Genomic DNA, 24,024 nt, shown 5'->3' with positions numbered 1-24,024 from the left:
CTTCCTCATGGGACATCAATCCATTCATCCATCCATCCATCCATCCATTCATTCAGAAACCACCGATTATTCCACTGAAAACTCAGTGGAAAATGCCTCATTTAAAGAATTACACATCATTCACCCAAGTGCCTTACTGTGGGGACAGCAATCCTTTGACACAGTGTAGTTTTGTCTTTTTTTATGTGAATGACTGCGAGTGTGTTACCTGGAAAATGTTAGAGAGGTCTCGCAGGTTGAAGATGTAGTGGAAGCGTATCGCTGTAGGGAGGAAGTTCTGACTGATTTTTTGGTGCAGACAGATAGATGCCTGGATAAGCGGAACCAAAAGATGGAAAGTGGAAACGGTTGGATAGATATTGGAAAAGAAAGAAAAATGGGCATCATTATGGATAGAGTGGCTGATAAATTAAAAGACCAATATTTGTTTTGGTCTTGAACAATGAAATCGGGTTTTTAATTTAGAAAATTGCTGATTCTGTAGGTGTACCTGCATGAGGGTTCCGACTGAGCGGGAGACCCCGTAGCTGAATCCTCCTTGAAGGAAGTGAGCTGACAGGATGCTGGAGAAGATGGTGGCTAATGCATCGGCACTTGGGAAATGTACCGCAAACACAGAGAAATGCCTCTGAAAGGAGGAAAGAGACATGTGAAAATGACATTCCATTAAGTTACTGTTGAAGGACATGAACATAGGCTCCAAAGACAAAATGTCCCTGTCAAACTGCTTTCTGAATGTATCTATGAATTAGATTAGTTATAAGCTTTCTAGGACACTCTAATCTTAATTTCACTTCTGTTTTTTAGTTTATCATTTCTTGTAACTTAATTGCTTCTTGCTTTCATGACTGTTTAAGCCCATTATGTGTTAATTTGCAATTTAATAAATAACCTTGTAAAATGTTTAAAAAGCTAATTAAGGAAAGTAATTGTAGCAGAAAGAGCAAGGCTGATAAAAGGTATTTTGTGTATGTATCCACATGTGTGCATGTATGTGTGTGTGTGTGTGTGTGTGTGTGTGTGTGTGTGTGTGTTTGTGTGTGTGTGTGTGTTTGCATGCCTGCGTGTAGCCGTACCTGTAGTCTGGGGTTGATAGAGAAGCTTCCAGCTGTTGGGTTCATACAGGTGATATACTGGCAGTTATGTATTTCCTTCAAAACCAGTCGTTGTCTGTCATACCTACAAAGGTTTTGTCTATTTAAATTCAATTTAGTATAACCTGCATTCACTACATGATTTGTTAAGGTACATACAAGCGTGTACCTGTGTACATTTATGAAAAATCTGATCATTGTGTGTGATTTACCAGTGGTTGTAGTCGAGGTGCTGGCGTATGAGTGTGTGCGGCTGGACAGTCCCATAAACATCCACCTCTGGCATGTTGAGGTCGTCTATGAAGTAGATGAGTCTCTTGGCGTTGGGAGGAGCAAATTTACGACCAGCTTTCTTCTCCAGGGGTTTCTCCAGGACACCTGAGGTCCATAGAATGCAGAGGAGAGTTGTTAAAAATGACAGTAAAAAAAGATAAATTATGGCCATTGCTAGTGCAAGTTATAAAATCTGTCTGTAGCAGGAAAAGGGAATCAAAAATACAAGAATAAATCAATTTCAAAGCTCAGAAAGTCAGAGTAAAAGCTTGGGTTGTAATGAATGGTACTGTTTTTAATTCTAGGAATTTTAAAAGACAGTGTGGTATTAAAACTAGATCTCAATACACTGTGACACAAGGCAGGGTCAGAATCTCACCAAAAACTTACCAAAAAAAGTTGCCATGAAAGTGCAAATAATCTATTTTTAATTGATAAATTCGTGTTATTCTTACGCTGTAGCATGGCTGATGTGGTGTAGTAGTTGAAGGGGACTTTAGCCACCATGTAGTCCTCCTTCAGTTTGGCGACTTTATCCGACACCAGGATGGTCTTGCCCACTCCGGCGTTGCCGACCAACATGAGGGGTTTGCCTCTTTGGAGCAGCAGGTCCATAAAGTAGGTCAGACAAATGGTTTCTGGAGTGTGGACCAACACAGTCTGAAACACACACAAAACATGACCTGACTGAAACGGCTTGTTCACAGTGTGGTCAGTAAGGAGTGCGAACATGATGCCAAGTAAGACCGTTCTTTGTTTACAGCCATGCACATTATTACCTGTAGTGGTACATCTGGCTCTAGCTCAAATGGCTCCATCTTCTCGTTCCAAGGAGTAAACTTTTTAGTCTCAGAGTCAATGAAATAATCAAAGACTGTGCCTTGCGAAGGAAACTTCACCGCTCGCATCTCTTTGGACCACCAGCGACTGAATTCGGCACGGTAGTCATTCAGCTGAAGCGGGTGTGGGAAAACGCAATAGTATAATGAGACATAATCAGCTACAAAGTAAAATACTGCAATAAAAATGAGTTTTTTTAGCAAGCATTTGGTCACCACACACATGATCCTGGAAGAGGGCCCCTCCGAAGGCCCAGACACAAGCGAAGACAAAGTAAATCTCATAAAGTTCTCGGGGAGAGTCAGGAGGAGTGTTGTCCTCTGTCAGCAGGCAGTCCAACAAGGAGCACAGTGTCTGATGGGACAACACACACACACACACATCGGATTGGACAACACAGTACATAGAAATGCATTGTTCCCTTTGACAATATGCATAAAAACAACTTGGGGGGGGGGGGGCACTAAGAAACAGCAACTCGAGTCCTGGACTCAGACTCGAGTCGCTATTCTCTGGACTCGACTCAAACTCTAACTCTCTCTAACACTGGGGAATTAAGACTTGGCTCAGACTCGACAGATGACTGGACTACAACACTGCTAAGGATGTTTGGGACTCATTGATTAAGACTCTTTAGCCTGTAGGTAAGACACTTAATGAGTGTGTTGTGTGCGCTCACCTGCACCATGCTGTTTTCCGGTATGGGGGTGATGGTTTTCAGGTTGCAGCGGACTTGTTCCAGGCAGTACGGCACATACTTATCAAACAGAATGGTGAGGTTGGCTCGCTCAGATTGGGCCTGTCGGGTGTCTATCCAGCTTGTCACATACCTGGGAACACATTGATGACGGCACTGCTAACCAGAGCACAAGTCCATGGTTTTACAGGTGTGTTTGCGCTTGTGTATGTCTTACGAGCTCCAGCCAAGGTCCTGTGGGTTGACATAAAGGATTCCGGCCCTGGATACAGTAGCCGGAGTAGCAGCCTTCAGATGAGAGATCTCAAAGAGTAAACGCATGGAGGAGGACAAACTGATCCTCTCGTTACTGGCAAGAGTCAGAACCTGGACAGAGGAGAGGATTTGTTGAAATAAGGGATAAGGGAACCCAAAAAAATCTCTGATGATCTTTTGCAAAGTGACTGGCACTGAAATGTACGTCCAATTTTTAGTTAGGGCTTTGGGTGTTTTTAGTTGATGTAAAAATGAAGGTGCATGAAATAAAAGACAAAATCAAGCATTAGAAGAACGGAAACAACCTCAGAGAACAAAGACTCCCTCTGACCTTATTGTCATCCATCACTGTGTTAAGCGACTCAATCCACATAGGGTCAATATCCCCATCCAGAACAATCCATTTGGGTCCGTCATGGCCCACTGAGGTCAGCTCTCTCATGGTAGAGGAGAACAGACCTACAGTAAAGTAAGGACACACAGTGGCATATCAAACCAGAAACATCACATCACTGGGGCAGAAATGTCATGTAATGTACATGTGGTAGATGTCGGAACCCACATTCTCACTTGACAATCATGGGCAGATTTTTCTATCATATTTTGCAGACTTGCAGGTCTTACCGGACTAAATTCTGTTATGTGTAGCCTATGACTATGATTCAAACTAAGCCAGGGTAAGGTTGTGTGTGGTGGGTTGTAATCTGTTTATCTTTGATCTCGTTTTAAAATCTAAACTGTTAGGAATGCCCACTTTCATGTAACTTCATTCAGTTTTTAATCAAATATGTTATATGTGAAAAAAGTCATACTATTGTTTCAATGTTGCACTAAAGCAGACTTATAGACTATATTGGAATAATAAATTATTCCATAATCAAAAACTATTCAAACCAGAGCGTACTCTCAGCCAGAAGAAAGTAATTTAACAAATTCTAATTAATTCTGTGAAGACGCTTGAGAATAAATTACCGTCTTGGCACCAAAATAACTCCCACTTGACATCGACCCAAAAGCTGAGGGAAACTCAGGTTCCCTTGATCATCGTTTACAGCTTGATAAATTCCTTGTGAAATTCTTACGCCCCTCACCATCTTTCCACTCTCTGGTTGCAGGGTGCAGGTATCCAAACAACTCGTCTGTAGTCACAGCTTTGGGGTTGATGTCATTCCATACGGGCTTCATCTTCATGGTTGCATAGGTTCTATGGAGGGTCTTCAATATCTGAGGAACAAATGTTATAAACATATGACAAAATGTCTTTTCACAAAAGCAAATCTCTCATTAACACTCTAGTCTGAAGCTATGAGAACAATGACATTTAACGCTTCCTTGACTTTAGCTGTGGGAGACTTTGCTTTCTCTACACAGCATTGTTTGATGCAATCAAAGAGCTAAAAAAAAATCATAACAGTATACTTGCAACCTGAGAATCTATGTGCCTGGTTATGGAGGACAATGGTTATAAGCCACCTCTTATTAAAGGTGGCTTTGAAAATAAATGAGCAAATTGTATGTGGTTTAAGAAGTTGACCTGGCTCTTTCCAGTTCCTGGTCCGCCTACTACAAACACAGAGTGCCTGACAGCTAGCAGCTCCTCCAGCTGGGTCACCTGTAGACACACAGATATTGAATCATACTCAATTTCTGATAATAGAAATACTATTAATAACAAATTGAGGCACCTTAAGTATGAAGTTCTCCTCAGGCTGCAGGCGCAGTTCACTGACTGACTGACGGACAGCGTTCTCCAGCTCAGGGTCTCTCTTCCTCGGCACGTCCAGCTGAGGAAACAGATCACTGATGAGCCCGAGGAATATGGGCACATCACTGGTCACTATCTTAGGCAGGTTGAAGTCCCTCAGGGCCCGCATCAGCACCTGGGCAGGAAATGACAAATAAATGATGGTTGTAATGCAAATGCACTTATGAACTTAAGATTTGTGGAAACGGCAAGCCATATGATTGCACACAATAATTCTTCCCTATACCCACTACATGTGAGATGCTTCAGGGTGAATGAAACAGATTGGTGTGTACCTGTTCCTCGGGTCTGCTCCGCTCCTCTCTCTTCAGAGATCCAGCCACAACCAAGACTGATTTGATAGCCCTCAAACCCCAATCGTAATGATCCTACACAGTCCAGAATAACGAATTTTAAATTATAAACATATTTAAAGTAGCAGAAAAGCATTTTAATAGTGCAATCACAATAATCCCTGCAAAAAGAAACATGTTATGCACAAAAGAATGAGAGTGGTGTGGTGATTGACTCTTTGTTAGCCAGTCCCAAGGCCAGCATCTGATAAATGAGCAAACCATATTTCAATGTAGTAGCCTTCGTCGTTTCAGTGATTGGAACTGTAGGTGTTGGCTTTGCTAAATGTGTACAATATTTCCCATGACTGTTGTCAAGACTGCTTGTTCTGTTACAGCAGAACTTGTTTTTTGTTCCTTTAAAGTTCATATTAGCTTTCTAGTAGTACGTGTTCCTCCTAAAACAGCACAAGGAATAGATGCAGTATATTGAGGGTCCTATATATTAAGTAGAGTGTATCTAATGTGGACAGTACCATGTACCTGTTTGGACAGTAGCTCCTTACAAAGAGTGTAGAGGCTAATGAACTTGCGCGCCAGCAGACGAGCGTCTATGAAGCCTTCTGCCACCAACATGATCTCACAGATCAGCTCAAAGTCTGGGATCACCATGGCACAGGGCCTAAACAGTTAGCAAAACTGCTAATAGTTAGTCATATTTAACATTTGTCAACTCTTGCACTTAAAATCTCTGTTCATATCAGACCTGAATAGAGCTTTGAGGTTTTCTGGGAGCTCCGCCCTGCCAGCATAACCGGGGTTCAGAGTGATGAAGATCCCCACTGTTGGCTTCAGCTCTATCTCCTCTCCAAGGAAATGGAACCTACGTACACACACAGCAACAATAATAGATTACTCAATAGGTCTGTACAGGAATCTTAGACTGGCTGAGCAGACAAATGAATAAATGAATATATGGATTGCTTCACAAAGCAGGCCATTATTTCCACGTCTACCTTTGCTTCTTGTTGCGTACAGCATCCTGTATAGTCTTGACCTGCACAGCTACCACAGACAGCACTTCCACTGAGATCCTGTTGAACTCATCAAAGCATCCCCACACCCCTGTCTGAGCGAGACCCTTGTAAATGTTACCTATGGACTGGAGACATGTGGTGGAGACAGACGGAGTAAGTTGACAAATAAAGTAACTGGGCCGTAAATGGACACTACGGAAAACATCTGTACAGCCCGCGCTACCTTGTAGTCCATTTGTTCTGAGCAGTTGAACACATATACCATGATGCCCAGGGAGCGCCCAAGGTCTTTGGTAGTCTCTGTCTTACCGGTGCCGGCTGGGCCTGAGGGGGCACCACTCATAGTCAGATGGAGGGACTGGGTCAGGGTTATGTAACACCTAAAAAGTGTAGGGTTGAGATACAAATTCACACAGTAGTCTTGAAAGTATGCATCTTTAATAATGTGTGAAATCTGTGTGCATGTGTATTGCTGTGTCATACATCAGTACTGTGTGTACTGTATGTGTACCTGTCAGTGAGTGGAGTGATGACCAGTCTGTTAGTGTTCCCCAGGTATTCATAGCTGAACTGGAACTGGGCATCACAGATGTTGACGAAACAGTGTGTGGTTTCGTCATCCCAGCGGTGACGTAGCTGGGACAGCCATGCAAATGCCTGGCCTGTTGTCACCTAAGAAACACACACACACACACACACGCGCACACACGCACACGCACACGCACACGCACAGTAACGCCAACAGGAAGGTCTCCTTGCTTGTATTGTTGTATTGTTGCTTCATTTAGCAGAATAGTGCGCTGTCTGTGCAAAACGTTCATGAACGGCTAACAGCTTGTACTATTGTATCTCCAAAATAACTCTCAGAAAGACCCCAAAGTACTTAATATGCAACTTAACTCAATACTACAGACTTCCTTTGTACTTCTAGCTCAGAGGAAAGCACTGTCCTACTACATTTACCTGTCACAGATTCAGATTCTACTCACACAATATCACAAATAAAATAAAATATGATGCGTAATTGTTCAGCTTTTGGCGGATGATCCCTTGTTGGCATGACACTGGTAGCCCACTGCAAAGTCATGCTTGACCGAGAGCCGTGAAGTCGTGAAACCCCCGTAGCTGCACACAGGTCCCAGTTTTTTTCTCAACCTTTATTCCAAATTCCAAACGTCAAGTTCATTGGGTACCCAGGTAGCCAAGTGTGAAGTAGATGGGATGAACAGTTCACAGTGGACACACACACATACGGAGGGTCATCAATTAAAAGTTAGATGTATGTATCACTTGAGCATTACCTTTTGAGTTATGAGACTGGCGACCACATCTCGAGCGTGGACATCAATTGTGCAGACAGTCATTATTTTCTGTCTATCTCCAGGTGTTAAATCTCCCAGCAGCATGTGGATCAGTGAGTTCAGCTGTGTGATCTAAAAAACCACAACAACAGAATTCATCACAGAACAAAACCACCAGCATATTCACCTACAATCTTAACATGTTCCCACCCCTGGATTCCTAGCACTACCTGTTTCCTGTTGTAGTCTTTGAGAGCGGTCTCAAATCCCTCCTCCACCCTCTCGAAGGCAATGCCCACATCTGTGGCCCACCACACCTGACTACCAGTCAACCCTACCTGTGAATGGAAAGAAAACAAGAGACATACAGAGCATGTGTGTGTTTGCACTGTAAAGCTGAAGCGGTGATTCAACAGAGTGACCATTATCCGACCTGTGCAGGGTAGTCAAACAGCCACTGGTCTCGTGGTTTGTCCTCATAGGCACACACGGCCTCCTGGATCTCCTTACGGACTGTGCAGCGCATAGTGCTCTCTAAAGCACTCAGCCAACACTCCGCCTGAAAGAAGGACACAAAATGTTAGAACATGAATACAAATAAAAATGGAATTAAAATCTGGAAAAGGCATGAAATGTGTTCCACATGGCAACTGTGTTTCCATAGAGTTATATACATACTGTGCATATAATAAACAATACAGAGACATTTATTCATAGCTATACCTAGACCTATACCGAATTCAATACTTTTTAAGCATTGACTGAATTGCCACCTTAGTATCAAGTATCAAAAAATGCCTCGTCATTCAACACCAAAACATGCAGGGAACAAATACAATATATACAAATACAATGAAAAAAATACATGCAGGAAAAACTCTATGTTACATAATGACGGGCTAACTTAGTAGGAGAGGAAAACTACATAAAAGATTAGTGCTGTAATGAGTAATTCTGTAATTTATTTATTTAAAAATGGATTTTTATAAAAATATATAGAAAAAAAAAGTATAGTTCAGGCATCAAAGTCAAAGTCTTGGTTTATGTACCTGCATCAAAGTGGTTTAAACAGCCCTAGCTTTAACATAGTGATGGGACTAATGAATAGAGCAGTAACTGAGTGTAACTCAACTTGTATCTGCACACACAGAATTGTGTTTTTCAATACCTGTCCTTCACAGACACATGGCTCAGAGAATGGAACATATTCGCCCTCTCGGCTGTACATCCCTATAGCAACGGCCTCGCCATCCTCTTCCAATCCTCCACCTCGATCTGAGTCCTTGAAGCGAAGATCTGCTATGTTGTCAAACAGCTTCAGCAAGTGTCTGGTCACCTAAACACACACACACGCACACACTACTGTAGTTACATTTCTAAAGGTTATGATGTTTACAAAATGTAATCTTCGGCTTGGAATTTCATTCTTATCTTTATTAATATTCTCCGCTACTGATAACTACAATGTGCTGTCTCTCTCTTTATATGTTCTCTCTTGGAAAATATAATGCAATTATAGTCTGTCACCTGTTTGGGCTGTGTTCCCTTGGAGACAATCTCCAGCAGGTCTGAGGCAGAGACAAAGTAAAATCTGGGAAATGTGAGTCTCTTGGTCTCCAGGTACTCAGCCAGAGCCTTCTCACACACAGACAGTCTCTGCTGCAAGGTCTCCAGGTTCTCCAGAAAGCCAGACTGGTTGGTCACCTCTACCACATTACTGTTCTGGACCACCACAGTCATCAAGCTCTGCGCCAGAGAAGACGGAGTAAAACCAGAGGAACAAATAAATGGACACTTGACATCTGGGAAGGGCAATAAATCAACATCTATTTTTAGAGATATTTTTTGGCCTTTACTTTTGACAGGACAGATGAAGACTTGAAAGGGAAGAAAGAGAGGGAGCGACATGCAGCAAAGGGCCGCAGGTCGGAGATTAACCCGGGCTTAACCCTGCGTCAAAGACCAAACCCCCACACATGGACGGCCGCTCTACCAACTGAGCTATCTGGCCGCCTATACATCAATATTATATCCATATCATAATATGGACTAGATATTGTCTAAAAGTGATGTCTTTTCCTAGTTTTAAAAGCTGCATTACAGTAAAGTGATGTAATTTTCTGATCTTACCAGACTGTTGTAGTTGTTCCATTATTTGTCTTTACCCACTCAGCCATTGTATTCACATTACTAATAATTATTTATCACAAATCTTATTGTTTAAATATGTTCTGAAAGCACACACAGTCAACAACCCTACAATATCACCATCGTATTTGGTCAAAAGAATCATGATAATTGATTTTCTCCATATTGCCCAGCCTTACATGACATAATGATACAATTAGACGTACACATGGAGGCTAACTGCTCTCATTTTGCACATCTTACCTGGAAGTCAGTGTGAATTCCCTGGAAGCGCTCTGCGTCATTGGCCAGCTGGCAGCGGATGTCGTGGCTGTTGGTGAAGATGCTGTTGAGGTGGGCCCAGGTCCTTTGGACAGACATCCAGGACGAGATGACCAGGTCGGCCACCATCAACTTCCTCTGCCATCCGCTCACCTCCGCCTGGAAATACTCAACGTACTTACTCATCAGGATGTTCTGCAGCTGCACCTGGAGGGAAAGCAAAGAAGGAGCGGACAAGTTAAATTATTAACAGCCATCCATTATGTTTCTGTGCATGTTTTGTTCTGATCAGTTCCCTTTCTTAAAGCTATAGTGCGTACTTTCTGTCAAGTGATGATAACAACACTGTTGTTGCATCCACATGAGACAAACCTTCAGTGATCACGCACCCCCCCCACCTCTCATCCATGCAGTTGCTTGTAGCCAAGGAGGAAAAAACAAAACATGATGGACGTTTCATAACTCATATATCTCCATATCTGTAACTGTTTCAGTGTCTCTGTGTCGCCCACCAACAGTCAGGGTCTGTCCGAGGTTTCTGTCTGTAAATAGGAAGTTTGTCCTTGCCACTGTCGCATCAAATGCTTGCTCCTGGGGGGAACTGTTGAATCTTTGTCAATTATAGAGTGTGGTCTAGAACTTCTCTCTCTGTAAAGTGTCCTGAGATAACACCTGTTATGATGTGACAGTTGCAAACAGTGCACTATAGCTTTTATAACAGAGAGTCAGACTGACAGAAAGCACTACACAGAGACATATAGAAATACAGGATATTAAATATATCCCAAACAGCCTGATGTTCTTCATCAAACAGTTATCAGCATGAACCTACTAAGATAAAATAGATATCACACTCACCTGGTTGTCCTCCAGTGTTTCAATCAGATTCTCATCTGCTTTGAGCAGAGGGGTTCCTGTGCTGGTGTGAGTCTCATATGACAAGCACATAACATGCCACGTCTGGGTTATCTCGGCCAAAACCTGAGGAAATGTAGGAAATGTTTCGAAAAACATTAAAAATTGCAGTAGGATAAACTACTGAGGATTACTAAGTATGTATTGTATTATTTCTGCATTATTTGTCCATTATTTATTGTCCATTGTGAGTCTGCTTCAGGACTATCTTTGTGGCCTTATTTTTATGATTGATGATTCTTACTTTTTCTATGGCCATTTCTTTCACAGCCTTGTCCACTATGTTTTTGACCTCATCCTCCACACGGTGAAGCTGTAATTCCAAAAGGTCCCCCAGGGTGGTGCCTTCCCCCATCACAAACCTGACCTGAGGACCAAAAGGAACACACGGAAACCATGGGTGTGATCAGATTTCACATCAGGATAATTGGGTTCACTGAGCTGTGCTGGTCATTACAAGCCTGGACAAGAGTTGGCAGGGTTATGCTGGAGTACGGCAAGAACAGAGCTAGGGCTGCATGATGTGAGGAAAATATGCGATAAGGTTGTACTCGTGATGAATAAACAGATAAAGTGCACTCAGTTCTGCCTGGAGGCATTCATTATTCTGCAAAAAAACAACAAATTGGTTGTTGAATTTAAAACAAATGAAAGGAAATGATTTCTACCATTCTTTTATTGAACACATTGAACACTGAATTGAATATAAAAGGCACCACTAAAAAATGACAGATGCATTTTAGGATGCAGATTTCGTCTGATATTTTCTGTGAATGTCTTTGGCAATACGGTAATTGCAGCAGTTTATATTGCGCTGACAATAAAAAAAGAAAACTACATATTGTGCAGCCGTAAACAGTACTTAACTCAATAGAGTGGCAAGTATTGTATACGGTGCAACATAATTGACTCAGGTACCCCAGTGGTGTTCATGAGCTGTTGCCAGTGTCTTTCTCTGACGGCAGAGTTTTGCAGCTCGTTGACGGCTCTCAGAGAGGTCAGCAGGTTCTTCACGGTCGACTCTAGACCCATGTAGACGTCCCACACCCGCACCTCCTTGTCCAGCATCTTCATCTCCTTGAACACAGAAAGTCATACATTATGCGAGAAAATTTGCAAAAAACTAAGATTTGAATGTTTGTCCATGGAAGCTTGCCATACCTTAGCGAATCGTCTGAGCTCCATGTCCATCTGCTCAACATTGATCTCTTTCCATGGGGTCTTAGTCCAATCTTCTATACTGGTCTGGCACGGTGAAGAGAAGGGAAACAATTAGAATCCGAATCAAAAAAAGAGTTTGTTGTCACAGTAAATTAGAGTTAGGTGGAATCTGCCTTGGTGATTTGTGCATGCACAAACAAACAATTTCATCTGTGATTGTCTAAAATCTATTTCCATTTTGAAGGTAATCTTTAGGTATGGTATAGAAGTCCTACTGTTGCTTGTGAGAACATAAGTGCCGTGTGGAAACTCACAGTTAAAAGCTGAGCCTAACTACACAGGCCCGGCTGCATTGTGTTAATGATATGTTAATGAAGGTAAGATTTACCTTCACAAAGATGACCATGTCCCAGACGGCTTTGACCAGGATGATGTCAGAGCGACACTGGCGCAGTTGCTTGTAGTCTGGGAAACTGACCTCAAAAAGATCAGCTGTGTCCTGCAGCTTCTTCATTTCTGCTTCCATCACTGCTACGGCACGATTCGACTGGAGACAGAGACATTTTGATACGCTGTGGCTTAAAGCTGTAATGTGTGTTTTGAGTCTATTTAATCATACACTGTAAGGTACATTTTTTTTGAATAGGTGGCAATAGTGTGTCTCCCAGTGCTCACCTTATCAATTAGTTTATATTCCTCCTCCACATTGATCTTAAAGATTGGTTCAGTCCGAAACCTTTCTCTGAACTCATGCTGCTTGACCTGAAATGTGAGAAAGAAAATGCAGGATTTGTTGAAGCTGCAGTTCCTATGCATATGTCTCCATCTTTATGTCTATTACTGTGCACACTAGGGGCGGTTGTGGTGTCAGTTGTTTATAATGCAGGAAAGAAAGTGGCAGATATTGAGATCTTTGTTAGCGTTTGCCATGCCGACATCTTATCCTAGACACATACAGCCTCACCTCAAAGCGGACACACTTCCTGCGTATAACTGAAACTTCATTTGATTGTAGTGGTGCCACTTCATGTTTAACAGTGAATGCAATTTTCCTGAGACTTGTCCACTTCTCCGGCAGCTCCTGTGTTACAATTCAAGCATGTGATATAAGGATAAATAAAAATACAGTACATATAAGTCATGGGAAAGTGTGTATTTGAGTATTTGGTACACACTTCTAGCTGTGTGTAGACGCTCTCTGGCAGCTGCTGTCCGTAGGTCTTGAGGAGCTCAGCGGTAGAACTGAGAGGTTTGAAGTGCTGTTCGGTGCTGATCTTCCTGTCTCGTATGGCCATGAGGTGTCCCATGATGTCCACAAGGCCTGCATAGTCGCCATCTGACACCTTCTTAGAAAGACCATGGGCCGTGTCCTGGACAAAGGAGGATAATTCTCTCACACTGTGGGATAGAAAGAAAGGAGGAGGATGTAAGGGTTACGGCTGAGCAATATGGAACGAATCAAATATCAATTGTTTTTTTAAGTACCTCAATATTGATATTGCAACCATATTGTAGGGTTGACTATTGATGCTTTCACAAAATATTTACACAATGAGATTTTCTCAAGTTATAATTAGTAGTGTGGACATCATGACTAAGTGGGTAAAGGTCAATAATAGAACAGCTAGAAAAGTCTGCTAAGTTCAGAAAATTACTTACACTTCTAGTCTGGCTACCAGCAGACCAAGCCAAGGTCAATAGATTTGAGACTAAGCGTTGGTCTGGGGAGTCTGCTCTGTGTTTTCTCTGCACATGACTCTGTACGCAATTGGATAGTCCTTCAACCAGTCAGGTTAAAGAAGTGTCATCCTCAGGAACGCATTAGTTTATGTATTGCAGTGGGAATCAAACCTTTGCCCACCAAAGGCATGTGTCATCACCACCACCCATTATATATTGTCCCTTAAATATTTCCTCTCCTAAATTGGCTGCTATGTTGAACGTAAACAAGAAGCTGCTTCTTCTCTATCGTCATCGTGTTCAACCCACCAATAGCGCGCTAGGTAGATAAGCCAGTTTGTGATTGGTTCCCGCGAAATTGTGATCTGAAACAGGAGAATTAAACGTGACGGTTTCCAGACCGAGCTGCAGGGAGAAATCGAATCGCCGGCAGAGTGGGCGGGGCTTACCCAGTCTAGAATTAACTGCAATGCAGCCTTTTAAAAACGGGAAAAAGATAACACTAATGTTAAAATACTATACTCATAATCTAAGACCATTTCCAGTCTCATATCATAATATCCATCTATTGCCCAGCCCTAGTAACAGGAAAAAGTCTCTTCAATAATGATATGAAATAAAAATAAACTCTTTGTCACCACTTTGTTCCCTTACTTGGACAGTTAAAACTGATTGCTATTAGTAATGTTTTTTTTGTGATTGTGGGTCTTAGATCACATCCATATTAATCCATAGCAGTGTATTGTATTTAACAAATGTCTGCATTCATTATTTTCATCCGTAGTTGTAGTTGTCCATTGAGAGCGACTAACCTATGAATGTGTTTGCGCATGTGCATGTGTGTCTTACCTCTGGTTGACGTGGTTGAGCAGGTGCTCCTTGAACATCCAGCTCCATCTCTTGATGACATTCATCAGCGTGTGCTTGAAGGGTCTGACATCGAGCTGCAGCCAGCCACAAAACACCCTCCTGTCCTCCATCTTGCTCACCCGTGTATACAGAGACTCAAACAGGTTGATCTGGAGGGAAGAACGATACAGTGACTCAGAGACATTGATCTAGGAGAAGAAAGAACTAGAGAATGTGAAGCCCACCTGTTCCTTGAAGTTGTCCAGGGTGGGTGGGTTCTTTTTCAGCTCATAGTCAGCATACAGCTCGGCTTCCTCTGTACTTAACACATGGCCATACAGCAGGAATTGCCTCATAAATTCAGACCTGTGAAAGTTGAGGTAAAAAAGACAAAGGGGATGTGTATAATTGTTTAAGGGAACAAAATTGTGCACGGGAACCAATATTTGTGTATTTCAGTAGTAATGCAATTAGATAAAGGGAGAAAAAAATGACAGAGAGCCATAAACTTCTGACCTGTCATCGGTCCAGAGGTAGCGGTAGCTGGCAAACGACCCCTGATATTCCCTGACCTAAAAAGCAACACAATCACCTACAACCGTAAGCATCGTAAACGAGCCTCCATGTGCGTACAGAAAACAAACCCTTACCTTAGCGATAGCTCCACGTGCCCGTGAGCGGATCACATAGCACATCTCTGACAAATCCTCCATTTCATTAATGTCGCACTACAAGATGACAAAACAAGATGGCATAAGACAAGGGTTTGTGTGTGTGCGTGTAGATGTGTTTCGGTGTATGAACTTAGAATCTCATCTGTACGTCACCTGATAGTTATCCAGCCGTTTATGCTTTGCCACTCTGGGAATGAAGGACGCCATGTTGGTGATGTTGTCCACCATCTTATCCACAATATCGTAGAAGTTACCACTGTGGCTCAAGTCCAACAGGGGGTCAAAGGTCATCTCATTGTTGTTGAGTACCAGCCGGACCTCAAACAGAGGTGTTATGCGCTGGGCTGCATCTGTGTTGTCCATGAGGTATTGCAGGGAGCAGCGGACTGCACTGGAGAAGCCAGTCAGGATCACACGGTCCATGCAGTCGGTGTAGGCCTGCCACTCACTGCTGTCCAAGTCTGTGACACCGAGCAGAGACTGGTTCTCCTGGAGCATGGTGGAAAAGTGAGTGGGAGTTGAAAGGGAAACAAACTAAGGATTAGGGCTGGGTACCAAATTCTCTACTTTTTAGGCACTGACCGAATTGCGTACTTTATATCAAGTATAGAAAAACTTCTCATGATTCAATACCAAATTAAACAGAAAAAAGTGGCAGGACAGGTTCTGGTATCCTTTAAAACCACCACAGGGGCATGAAGGGGGCATAAACGAAATATCTTAGAAATATCTTAATTAAAAAAATAGGAAAAATCCAACCTTTAAAGGCACACATTTTCTTTGTGAATGAATAACGTATCATGGATAAATAAATGTTCATCCTTAAAATACAGGGGGCATAAGTATACACCCCCCTATGTTAAATTCCCATAGAAGCAGGCAGTTATTTCATGGAACAGGACACTATGCATCCTGATAAAGTTCCTATGACCCCCCCCCCAGTATTTCAGTTAGCCTAAAAGCTGGTTTGATTTGCATTGAGAGATGATCTTATGAGAAGTTCCCATGCCAATTGGTATCGTTGAGAAACAAGTATCAAAGTCACTGTATTGGTATCTTCATGGGTATCAACATTTATTTTAATGATGACAGCCCAAGTAATGATAATCATAGACATGAATAAGAGAGAGCTCTGTAGGGTTACAACAGTAAGGGGAGAGAATATACCTGCAGCAGTTCGTGTATTTCCTCCCCTGTGCTGGTGATGAGAGTGTGCTGTTTGGAAACACTCTCATTAATGTCAGAGAAGATGAGGAGAGTCGAACCACGACTCTTTCTGGTGATGAAGGCACGATGGCTGAATTTCCCCATAAGAGTCTGAATGGCGTCCACATTAGCTTTACTCTTCTGGACACGACTAGAAATGCTCTGGACATAACAAAAGAGAGGAACTATTACAGCCAGTAATTATATCCCCTTTGGCTGCATTTCACTATATTTTAGGATTGTTTGCTGTAATTGAGAAAAACTGGCTTGGACCACATAAGAAGAATGCCAGGAATCATGCTACAATGGAAAGCAGCAGTTTCACAGCATCTTTTGATATGACTGTGCTATTGAGCAAACTCTGAACATTTTAAAAATTATATCAGAAAAAAGAATGCAGCGGACACAGGATCTTGTCTCTAAATATAGCAGAATAGTATGAATATGCTGCAAAACAGTGTCAATGTATCACACATGGGAAAAGGAGAGCATTTTTCTGTGTTATGTCATGGTACTTGCCAAATTCCCTTTGCATGTATGTTAATAATGTGAATATGCTGCATAATAGTTTCAACATACTGTATTGGGAAAAAAAACTCACTAGCATTAGACTTTGCACCTTTTGTATGCTGATGAAGCAGTCAAACATGAAACATATGAAGTCTTGAGTACCTTGACCAGGTCTCGTGTGCTCTGGATGTAGTCCCATAGGTTGTCCTGAGCCCAGCTCAGCTCCCGGAGGGCCGGGTCCAGCTGCTGCCTCGTCCCATCCATCTCCTCTTTCACCAGTCCCAGCTCTACAGCCAGGATGGTGCTGTGGAGCTGGTTGTACCATTGGGTCACCAAGGTCAGTGTCTGTGTGTACTACAGGAGACAATGCAGTGTTAACTAGGGCAAAATGGCCTTCTTTTTTGGTGGAATTTGTATTTTTTAACAACATAAAACATACAACTCGCAACATGAACACATCCCCTTATTCATCATCACCCACCCAGACAGAAATCAAGACAAGATGACACAGTAACTACAATATACAAGACCAGTAACAAATTAGACAAATAACTATACACAAGGAGTTTGTAGTATATTTGTAGACTATTGATATATTAAAGCAGCAGACATGCAGAACTGCAAACACTTTAATATCTGAATCTGCCTTATTTGCCAGGTATGAGGATACATACGAGGATTTTTTCTTTGGAGCATCGTTGCTCACACTGTGCTTACACACAAAACAACCACAACAAAAATATACACACTAATATATATTATCGCAAGTAATATCATTATTGTGATATTCAAACACACTATCGCATATTACCATCTTCATATAATGTAGCCTTACCCTTAACACTTTGACTCTGATCATTTTCAACATATTTCACAGGTCAAAAAAACATTCACAGCCACACAGCTCACAGTTATAGCTGTCTACCAATATATCCAATGCACTGCTACAAGCAGGGCTGCAAATACCGATTATTATCATTGTTAATTAATCTGTTGAGTATTTTCTCAATTTATTGATAGTTGTTGGGTCTATACAATGAACAATGACAATCAGAGTTTCCCAAAGCCCAAAAGGACACCCTAAATGTCTTGTTTTGTCCACAACTCAAAGATATTGAGTTCACGGTCACAGAGGAGTGAAGGAACCAGAAAATAAACTAGAAGCTTAGCTGCCCACCGTGTAGAGTCTCTCCCGGTTGGAGTAGAGATGGAGAGCTGCTTTAGGGATGTTCTGGTTCTTCAGAACGCTCAGATACTTCACCTCCCTAAGCACCGACGCCAACTGGAGACAGGCACAGGGAGAGAAGAGGAGGGACGTAATAAACAATTTGATGGATCCAACGTTGCAGTTCATTGTTTTGTTGCCTTTCACCGCAACAGCAAACATCTGAATAGTGGAGATCTCATTAACAGTGAAACACAGTACCCATACATTAGAAAAAAAGTAGTTTCATGTTCCATATTCATTGCTGCTTGCACGTTTGACTTTGTCTTGTTTATTGGATGTGATATTGACTGCATTTTGTGTTTTTCTTCATCTGTTCCCATTCTGTGGTTATTGCTGTTTATGCAAAAAAGTCCCTGTTTATTGTAATCAAACCATATTTGCTACTTTTGGTTATTTAGGACACACTAATGGTAAGAATAAAAAATAATGTAGCAAATGAGAAAACTTTCATGAATTTAGTGCGGGCTTTATAAATATTATATTGCAGCAGAACATTATATTTACTGTATATATTTAAATGATTTAACCTCGCATTTGTGGTGGAAATGTAGTCTCACTTTGGCAGACCCTCCTCCAAAGCGCGCTAAAGATCATTTGAACTCTTGATTAGTATGTAATACTAGTCTGGCTAGCTCAATCTTATAAGATTGAACATGAGTCTGGGGAGTCTGCTCTGTATTTTCTAATGCACAAGAGAGGCGTGATCAACAGGCATAGTTCAAATGACTCGATACACAACTGAATAGTCCTCCCACAAATCAGACCAACGATCCCGATGATGTACTTTGCAGAAAGTGGCACCAACGGGTTGCTGCGCTTTGATGGCCGCCATGTTAACTGTGAACATAAAGCTGCTTGCAGTCGCTCATTGGCCTTCGCTTCTCTATCGTCATCGTGTTAAACCAGTAAGCGTCAGGTGGATATAAAAATGTACAGGTTTCCAGCCTGGTTTACCCAGTCGAATAATAATAATAATAGTCGAGTAATACCCCTACTGCATCTTCTTTGTGCTTACTGCAGGACTGAAGTTGACCTGGAAGAGGCCCGTGTCGGTGTCCAGTGTGAGCAGTGGTTCCTTCAGGTGGGTTTGACAGATTTCCTCCAGACCCTCAGTCCACTCGGAGAACTGCTCCTCATCGTGCTGGTCCAGAACCTCCAGGACACGCTCACACTTTCGAAGGACATTGTCCGCTTCTGCGCACCCCAGAGGCCTGGAAGGGAGAGAGGGAGGAAAAAAGCCATAGAAATATAAAAGTAAAATGTAATCCGTCTCTTGTACATGTTTGACAAGTAAACTGTAGTCTTGCATTGTGTATCCTAGAATTCTATTCCAAAAATAAGATTTACAACACATCCAAAACTTAATGCCTATTTAACTGAAAGGGCAACTCCATCGATAAACCCATCATAGTGTATGTACGGATCTTGTGGAGTGCTAATGCATATTATATCTGAAAAATAGTTGTACAAAGCCTTTTGTGGCTCCAGAGGGAGCAGTGTGACATCTGATAGCTTTTCCATATATGATGTCACTAACATCAGCATCATTTGGGGCTGAAGTTTAAAAATGAAAGAATTTGAGACAATTGTGTCTGTGGGTGATAAGTAGGGTTGGTCCGTACATATGGGCAAGCTGGCAGAGGTTGCTCCTGTTAGTGAGGATGCGAATTCGAAGCTCCTGTGTCCATTTGAGGTTTCCTGCCACCGACGGCATATTCTTCCCCAGGACAGTACAGCCTGACCGCAGCTGAAACACAAAGGCTGGATAATTTTGGATGATGTCTGAGTCATTCATTAATACACTTTACAAAGATGCAGACATTTAGCTAAATTTGTGAATTATACTACCATATTGTATGTGTTCTATTAAACTAAGACATCCCTGTTATGGCATCATTTAGTGATGTTAGTGGCTGTAGTAGGATCATATGGCTGGCCTTTTGGTATACTCTGAAATGTGTCAATATTCAAATGTCTAAGTCAGTTGACAACATGTATTTCTGTTTAATGTCTCTCACCCCGTTTCTGTGTTGATCAAGTATAAACTGACAGTGGCCTACTTCCTGGTTGAACATGTCCAACAACACTTTGTAGTTCGGGGAGAACAGCTGGTGGATCCTGGGTCTCTCTAGCAGGGTGCTGAAAATCTTCAACAGCTAGATAGGATACAAAAACAACTCAGTTTTAGGACAGTATTCAATTTAGAAATGACGGTACAACATCAAAAAATGTAGTTCTGATTAACAGTGGCAATTCCCTGGCTTTTGGTCTAAGCCGCCATAGACCACATGCTGCTAGGCTGCTCATCAATGTGATTATACTGTGCTAACATAGTGCTGTGCTGCATAATTAAAATAATAACTATCATATTAATTATAATTTACTCCTGCATACTTTGCACTCTTCATTGCACTGCTGCCTCAACCTGTCTATATTGTTTCTGTTTATAGTGTGTATATATTAGTGTGTATATATTGATTGTTTTGTATGTGTAAGCGCATTGCGAGCAATGATGCTCCAAAGCAAAATTCCTTGTATGTGTCCTCGTACCTGGCAAATAAAGCTGATTCTGAACTTGCTCTTTTTTCACACAGGTATTGAAAAAGTGTAACTGATCATCACCTTGTCCCCAAATGACCTGGAAGTATATCACTAAAACATATAATGGGATTTCTGAAGGGGTCAAGGTGTAACAGACATACCTTGAATGCTGACTTAAGGTTTATGGAGTGCTGGAAGGCCACATTGAGGACAGTTCCGAGCCTCTGGTCAAAATCTCGGTTCTGCTCCATGAAACGTCTGTAGTGACGCACAAAACCCTGGGCACGAGATGGCAGTAGACGGGAAATACATGGATATTAATCCTTTTGCCGATGAAAAAGCTTTGTGTGTTTCATTCCGCAATTTTTATGAATTACATTTCCAGCATGCTACTACAAGTTCTCTGTGGCTGAGTTGATCTGCATTGGCTGGCATAAGTTGAGTCACACTGCAAATATCCTGCAAATTAAATACAATACAATCGATGTCTAACAACGACTCTTGCGTGTTGCTTGGCAACTACTTTGCTTTGCTAGTTTTCAATTACTGAACTGCTGTGCAGAAAAATAACATCTAATTGTTATTTTTTATTATTTGGCTGTGCCTGTCAATGCCACTTACAAACTGCTGTGAATCACAGCCCTTTGAGGCTCAATAATTACATAGCAGTGGGATATTAAACAAAACTGTAACAAGCAATTTCACTAGGACTCACATCGTTCGTGTAGTCCAGGGGGTCATGTTTGCTCTCTCTGAGGGCTCTCCAGCGGTCATGAAACTCCTCGCTCATGCTGAAGACCATCTCACTGAGGACTTTCCCTCGGGATCCACCCAGTTCGACCTTCTCCAGTTTCAGAAAGTCCAGCGCTGTTGCAAAAAGTTCCTACAGATGAGAGGAGAAAAGCCACTGATGGGTCCATTTGATAGGATGGAGGTTGTCATTGTTAGAGAAAACACTTTCTGTGGGGTGGCGATGTGTTACGTCGCAACAATAACACACAAACACACATACAAAATTCATATACAGCAGTTTAATTGATGTAAAGATGCTGGGAATCATTTCTTCTTGAGGCTAATTGTTCTAGCATCTTATTTTAGGAATGACAGCCAGATGCTCACATTTCTAATCTAAAACCAATACAAACAAAGCTATGCTTGTCTACCTATGCACCTCAATCATAAGCAGCCTTTCCATGACGCGGTCCGACCGCTGGAACACAAGTGTAGCCGGAAAGTCCCACAGCTTGATGTCCTGGCTGTGTCTGTAGTACTTGGGGATCCGCTGTCGGTGAGTGTGAAACAATTGCTTGAAGGTGCGCAGAACTGAGACGGTTATCTGGACTCTCTCCACCCCCTCCTCAAGCTCCATCTTAAACAACTCTTCAGGGATGAGGTAGGCAAAGGCCTGGAAACAGATGCACAATCAAATTAAGAATACAATAGATAGATAGTCTCCTCCTCTATCACCCATACACAGAAATAAATCACTTTACCTTTTCAATGATCAGGTTGCAGAACTCCTGCAGGAGGACCACCATGCGTTGTGGATTGCAGTAGTATTTGGAACAGCTCCAGATGAGGCAGAGTGTGTGGAAAAGAGGAGGCAGTAGAGTGTCTACCTGTGGGAAACTCTTCTCTTCTAAGCTGCTGATCACTCTCCTCAGAGGGCGTAGATACAGATCTATGTCCTCTGCTTCCAGCACCGCTATGGTATTCACATACAGAAGTAGTAATGCACAACATGATCTAATAGAGGGCTAATTTAACAGAATTAGAATCATACAGTTGTGTTGTTGGATTGACCATTCCCAGCAACAGTGGTAACTTGATTGCATAGTGATTGTTAGAATTACAAATAGATAGGTGGTTTGAGACTGGGCACGTAGAAAAAAAACACAGACATTATTTGTGCATTTGAAGAATGAAGACATAATAATAGCTGTATGTGGATCTGTATCTCTGGTTGTAAGTGCAACTGAATGGGAGGTTGGGCTGTGGGAGAGACTGATAAATGATGAGTGATACCAATCTACCTTCATTGACTTTGAGGCAGATGTCTTTGAAGGAAGAGTAGTAACTACTCTTGACTCTTCTCAGGATCTCCATGATGTGCTCCACTTTGGGGCTCTGGATCTGAAACCAAGGAAATAGGTACATTGCAACAAGTGGCCAGTGGATGAGATACACCTGTCCAATCTATTGCAGTTCAGTACAACACCTCTGCCATTAATTCTACCTTTACAAAATTTATAATGATCACTTTTTGTTAACATTCTTGGGAAATGTGTAAATTAAATGATGTGTGTACTACAGGGGTCACTAGTGGAGTGTATGCTATGTCATGTGATCACATTTGAGGTCTGTTGACATTTAATAATTCTGGCCTTTTAGGCTGTGGAATAACAAGAGTAATGTAAATGGACAGCTTTTATATAGCGCTTTTCTAGTGTTAATAGCTACTCAAAGCACTTTTACAGCTTTTATATTACAGAAACCATTCACCATTCACACACATCGAACTACCAACCGTCCGATTGGCAGGCGACCACTCTACCACTGAGCCACATCTACCAAGAGTCTCATGTCCAGTCTAAGAATTCAACACATCTATTGCTGATACTTTGAAAACTGCAGTTTCAGTTTACAATTTGAACTGACTGCACCCGCGCTAACTTCTACAGAACAAGGGTCATACTTGTGACTGGATGCCCAGCAGGTTCTCCCTCTGAGCGGTCCAAAACTGGAGCTCCACGTTGGGCCCTGGGTGGTCTGACTGGAGCAGCACCATACCAGAGTCTTTCTTCAAGACATTCCATATCTGTCCAGACCACTGAACTATAAGAGTTTCTATGGAGTATAACAAGCCACGGTCCAGGGGCCAACCAGAGGCGCTGAGGGAGACAGAGAGTGGGGCGATCGGTGTGGGTAAAAATGGCAATGGTCTTTGAATAATGACTATAACATTATTCTAGTTGTAAATCAGTCTAGTCAATTTAAATCTCTGACACAAGATTTACTTTAACAAAATGTCTGTGCATTAGCAACTTACAAATGTCTGACATGAAAATAGTAGCTTTTACGTTACATTAAATCTATCTCTCTATATTATGCAATAGCCCTGCACTCGACTCACATCAGGTAGTGACACATGTTCCACCAAAATAAGTTCCCTCCTGAGGCTATTTTGTAGCGGCACGTGGCTCTGCCCGGTGCTTAACGCCGCCCATAACGATTGTGATTGGTTTACAGAAATGCCAATAAACCAGAGCATGTTTTTCCTCCATCCCAGAATGCTGTGTGGTGTTACTGCCCAATAT

General features: G+C 42.0%; 1 protein-coding gene across 1 annotated transcript in view; it reads right to left on the bottom strand.

Moving 5' to 3' along the window:
* The window catches only part of dnah9l (dynein, axonemal, heavy polypeptide 9 like), a 44,377-nt gene extending 20,801 nt beyond the window's left edge, over positions 1 to 23,576 (bottom strand). The window contains exons 1-50 of the mRNA XM_034886976.1: positions 23,403 to 23,576; positions 22,741 to 22,840; positions 22,201 to 22,412; positions 21,879 to 22,112; positions 21,423 to 21,590; positions 20,869 to 20,985; positions 20,185 to 20,322; positions 19,789 to 19,913; positions 19,182 to 19,377; positions 18,116 to 18,220; positions 17,101 to 17,292; positions 16,390 to 16,590; positions 15,376 to 15,711; positions 15,199 to 15,276; positions 15,065 to 15,120; positions 14,794 to 14,914; positions 14,549 to 14,718; positions 13,195 to 13,417; positions 12,984 to 13,100; positions 12,695 to 12,781; positions 12,408 to 12,566; positions 12,020 to 12,103; positions 11,777 to 11,935; positions 11,103 to 11,225; positions 10,802 to 10,924; positions 9,926 to 10,150; positions 9,062 to 9,280; positions 8,703 to 8,870; positions 7,968 to 8,093; positions 7,765 to 7,872; positions 7,535 to 7,666; positions 6,745 to 6,905; positions 6,457 to 6,613; positions 6,213 to 6,358; positions 5,963 to 6,079; positions 5,740 to 5,878; positions 5,200 to 5,292; positions 4,845 to 5,039; positions 4,694 to 4,771; positions 4,251 to 4,383; positions 3,491 to 3,618; positions 3,122 to 3,270; positions 2,887 to 3,037; positions 2,430 to 2,561; positions 2,147 to 2,320; positions 1,823 to 2,027; positions 1,307 to 1,472; positions 1,077 to 1,179; positions 491 to 628; positions 209 to 310 (exon numbers count right to left, since the gene is read on the bottom strand). Of these exons, the coding sequence (XP_034742867.1) occupies positions 209 to 310; positions 491 to 628; positions 1,077 to 1,179; positions 1,307 to 1,472; positions 1,823 to 2,027; positions 2,147 to 2,320; positions 2,430 to 2,561; positions 2,887 to 3,037; positions 3,122 to 3,270; positions 3,491 to 3,618; positions 4,251 to 4,383; positions 4,694 to 4,771; positions 4,845 to 5,039; positions 5,200 to 5,292; positions 5,740 to 5,878; positions 5,963 to 6,079; positions 6,213 to 6,358; positions 6,457 to 6,613; positions 6,745 to 6,905; positions 7,535 to 7,666; positions 7,765 to 7,872; positions 7,968 to 8,093; positions 8,703 to 8,870; positions 9,062 to 9,280; positions 9,926 to 10,150; positions 10,802 to 10,924; positions 11,103 to 11,225; positions 11,777 to 11,935; positions 12,020 to 12,103; positions 12,408 to 12,566; positions 12,695 to 12,781; positions 12,984 to 13,100; positions 13,195 to 13,417; positions 14,549 to 14,718; positions 14,794 to 14,914; positions 15,065 to 15,120; positions 15,199 to 15,276; positions 15,376 to 15,711; positions 16,390 to 16,590; positions 17,101 to 17,292; positions 18,116 to 18,220; positions 19,182 to 19,377; positions 19,789 to 19,913; positions 20,185 to 20,322; positions 20,869 to 20,985; positions 21,423 to 21,590; positions 21,879 to 22,112; positions 22,201 to 22,412; positions 22,741 to 22,840; positions 23,403 to 23,495 (7,362 nt within the window). The 5' untranslated portion in view covers positions 23,496 to 23,576. The remainder of the gene's footprint in view (positions 1 to 208; positions 311 to 490; positions 629 to 1,076; positions 1,180 to 1,306; positions 1,473 to 1,822; positions 2,028 to 2,146; positions 2,321 to 2,429; positions 2,562 to 2,886; positions 3,038 to 3,121; positions 3,271 to 3,490; positions 3,619 to 4,250; positions 4,384 to 4,693; positions 4,772 to 4,844; positions 5,040 to 5,199; positions 5,293 to 5,739; positions 5,879 to 5,962; positions 6,080 to 6,212; positions 6,359 to 6,456; positions 6,614 to 6,744; positions 6,906 to 7,534; positions 7,667 to 7,764; positions 7,873 to 7,967; positions 8,094 to 8,702; positions 8,871 to 9,061; positions 9,281 to 9,925; positions 10,151 to 10,801; positions 10,925 to 11,102; positions 11,226 to 11,776; positions 11,936 to 12,019; positions 12,104 to 12,407; positions 12,567 to 12,694; positions 12,782 to 12,983; positions 13,101 to 13,194; positions 13,418 to 14,548; positions 14,719 to 14,793; positions 14,915 to 15,064; positions 15,121 to 15,198; positions 15,277 to 15,375; positions 15,712 to 16,389; positions 16,591 to 17,100; positions 17,293 to 18,115; positions 18,221 to 19,181; positions 19,378 to 19,788; positions 19,914 to 20,184; positions 20,323 to 20,868; positions 20,986 to 21,422; positions 21,591 to 21,878; positions 22,113 to 22,200; positions 22,413 to 22,740; positions 22,841 to 23,402) is intronic.
* Between the last annotated feature and the right edge of the window lie 448 nt (positions 23,577 to 24,024).

This window comes from Etheostoma cragini, chromosome 12 (assembly GCF_013103735.1).
Source record: "Etheostoma cragini isolate CJK2018 chromosome 12, CSU_Ecrag_1.0, whole genome shotgun sequence".
NCBI lineage: Eukaryota > Metazoa > Chordata > Actinopteri > Perciformes > Percidae > Etheostoma > Etheostoma cragini.
The sequence above is the reverse complement of the archived record's forward strand: the minus strand, read 5'-3'. Positions and strand labels throughout refer to the sequence as shown.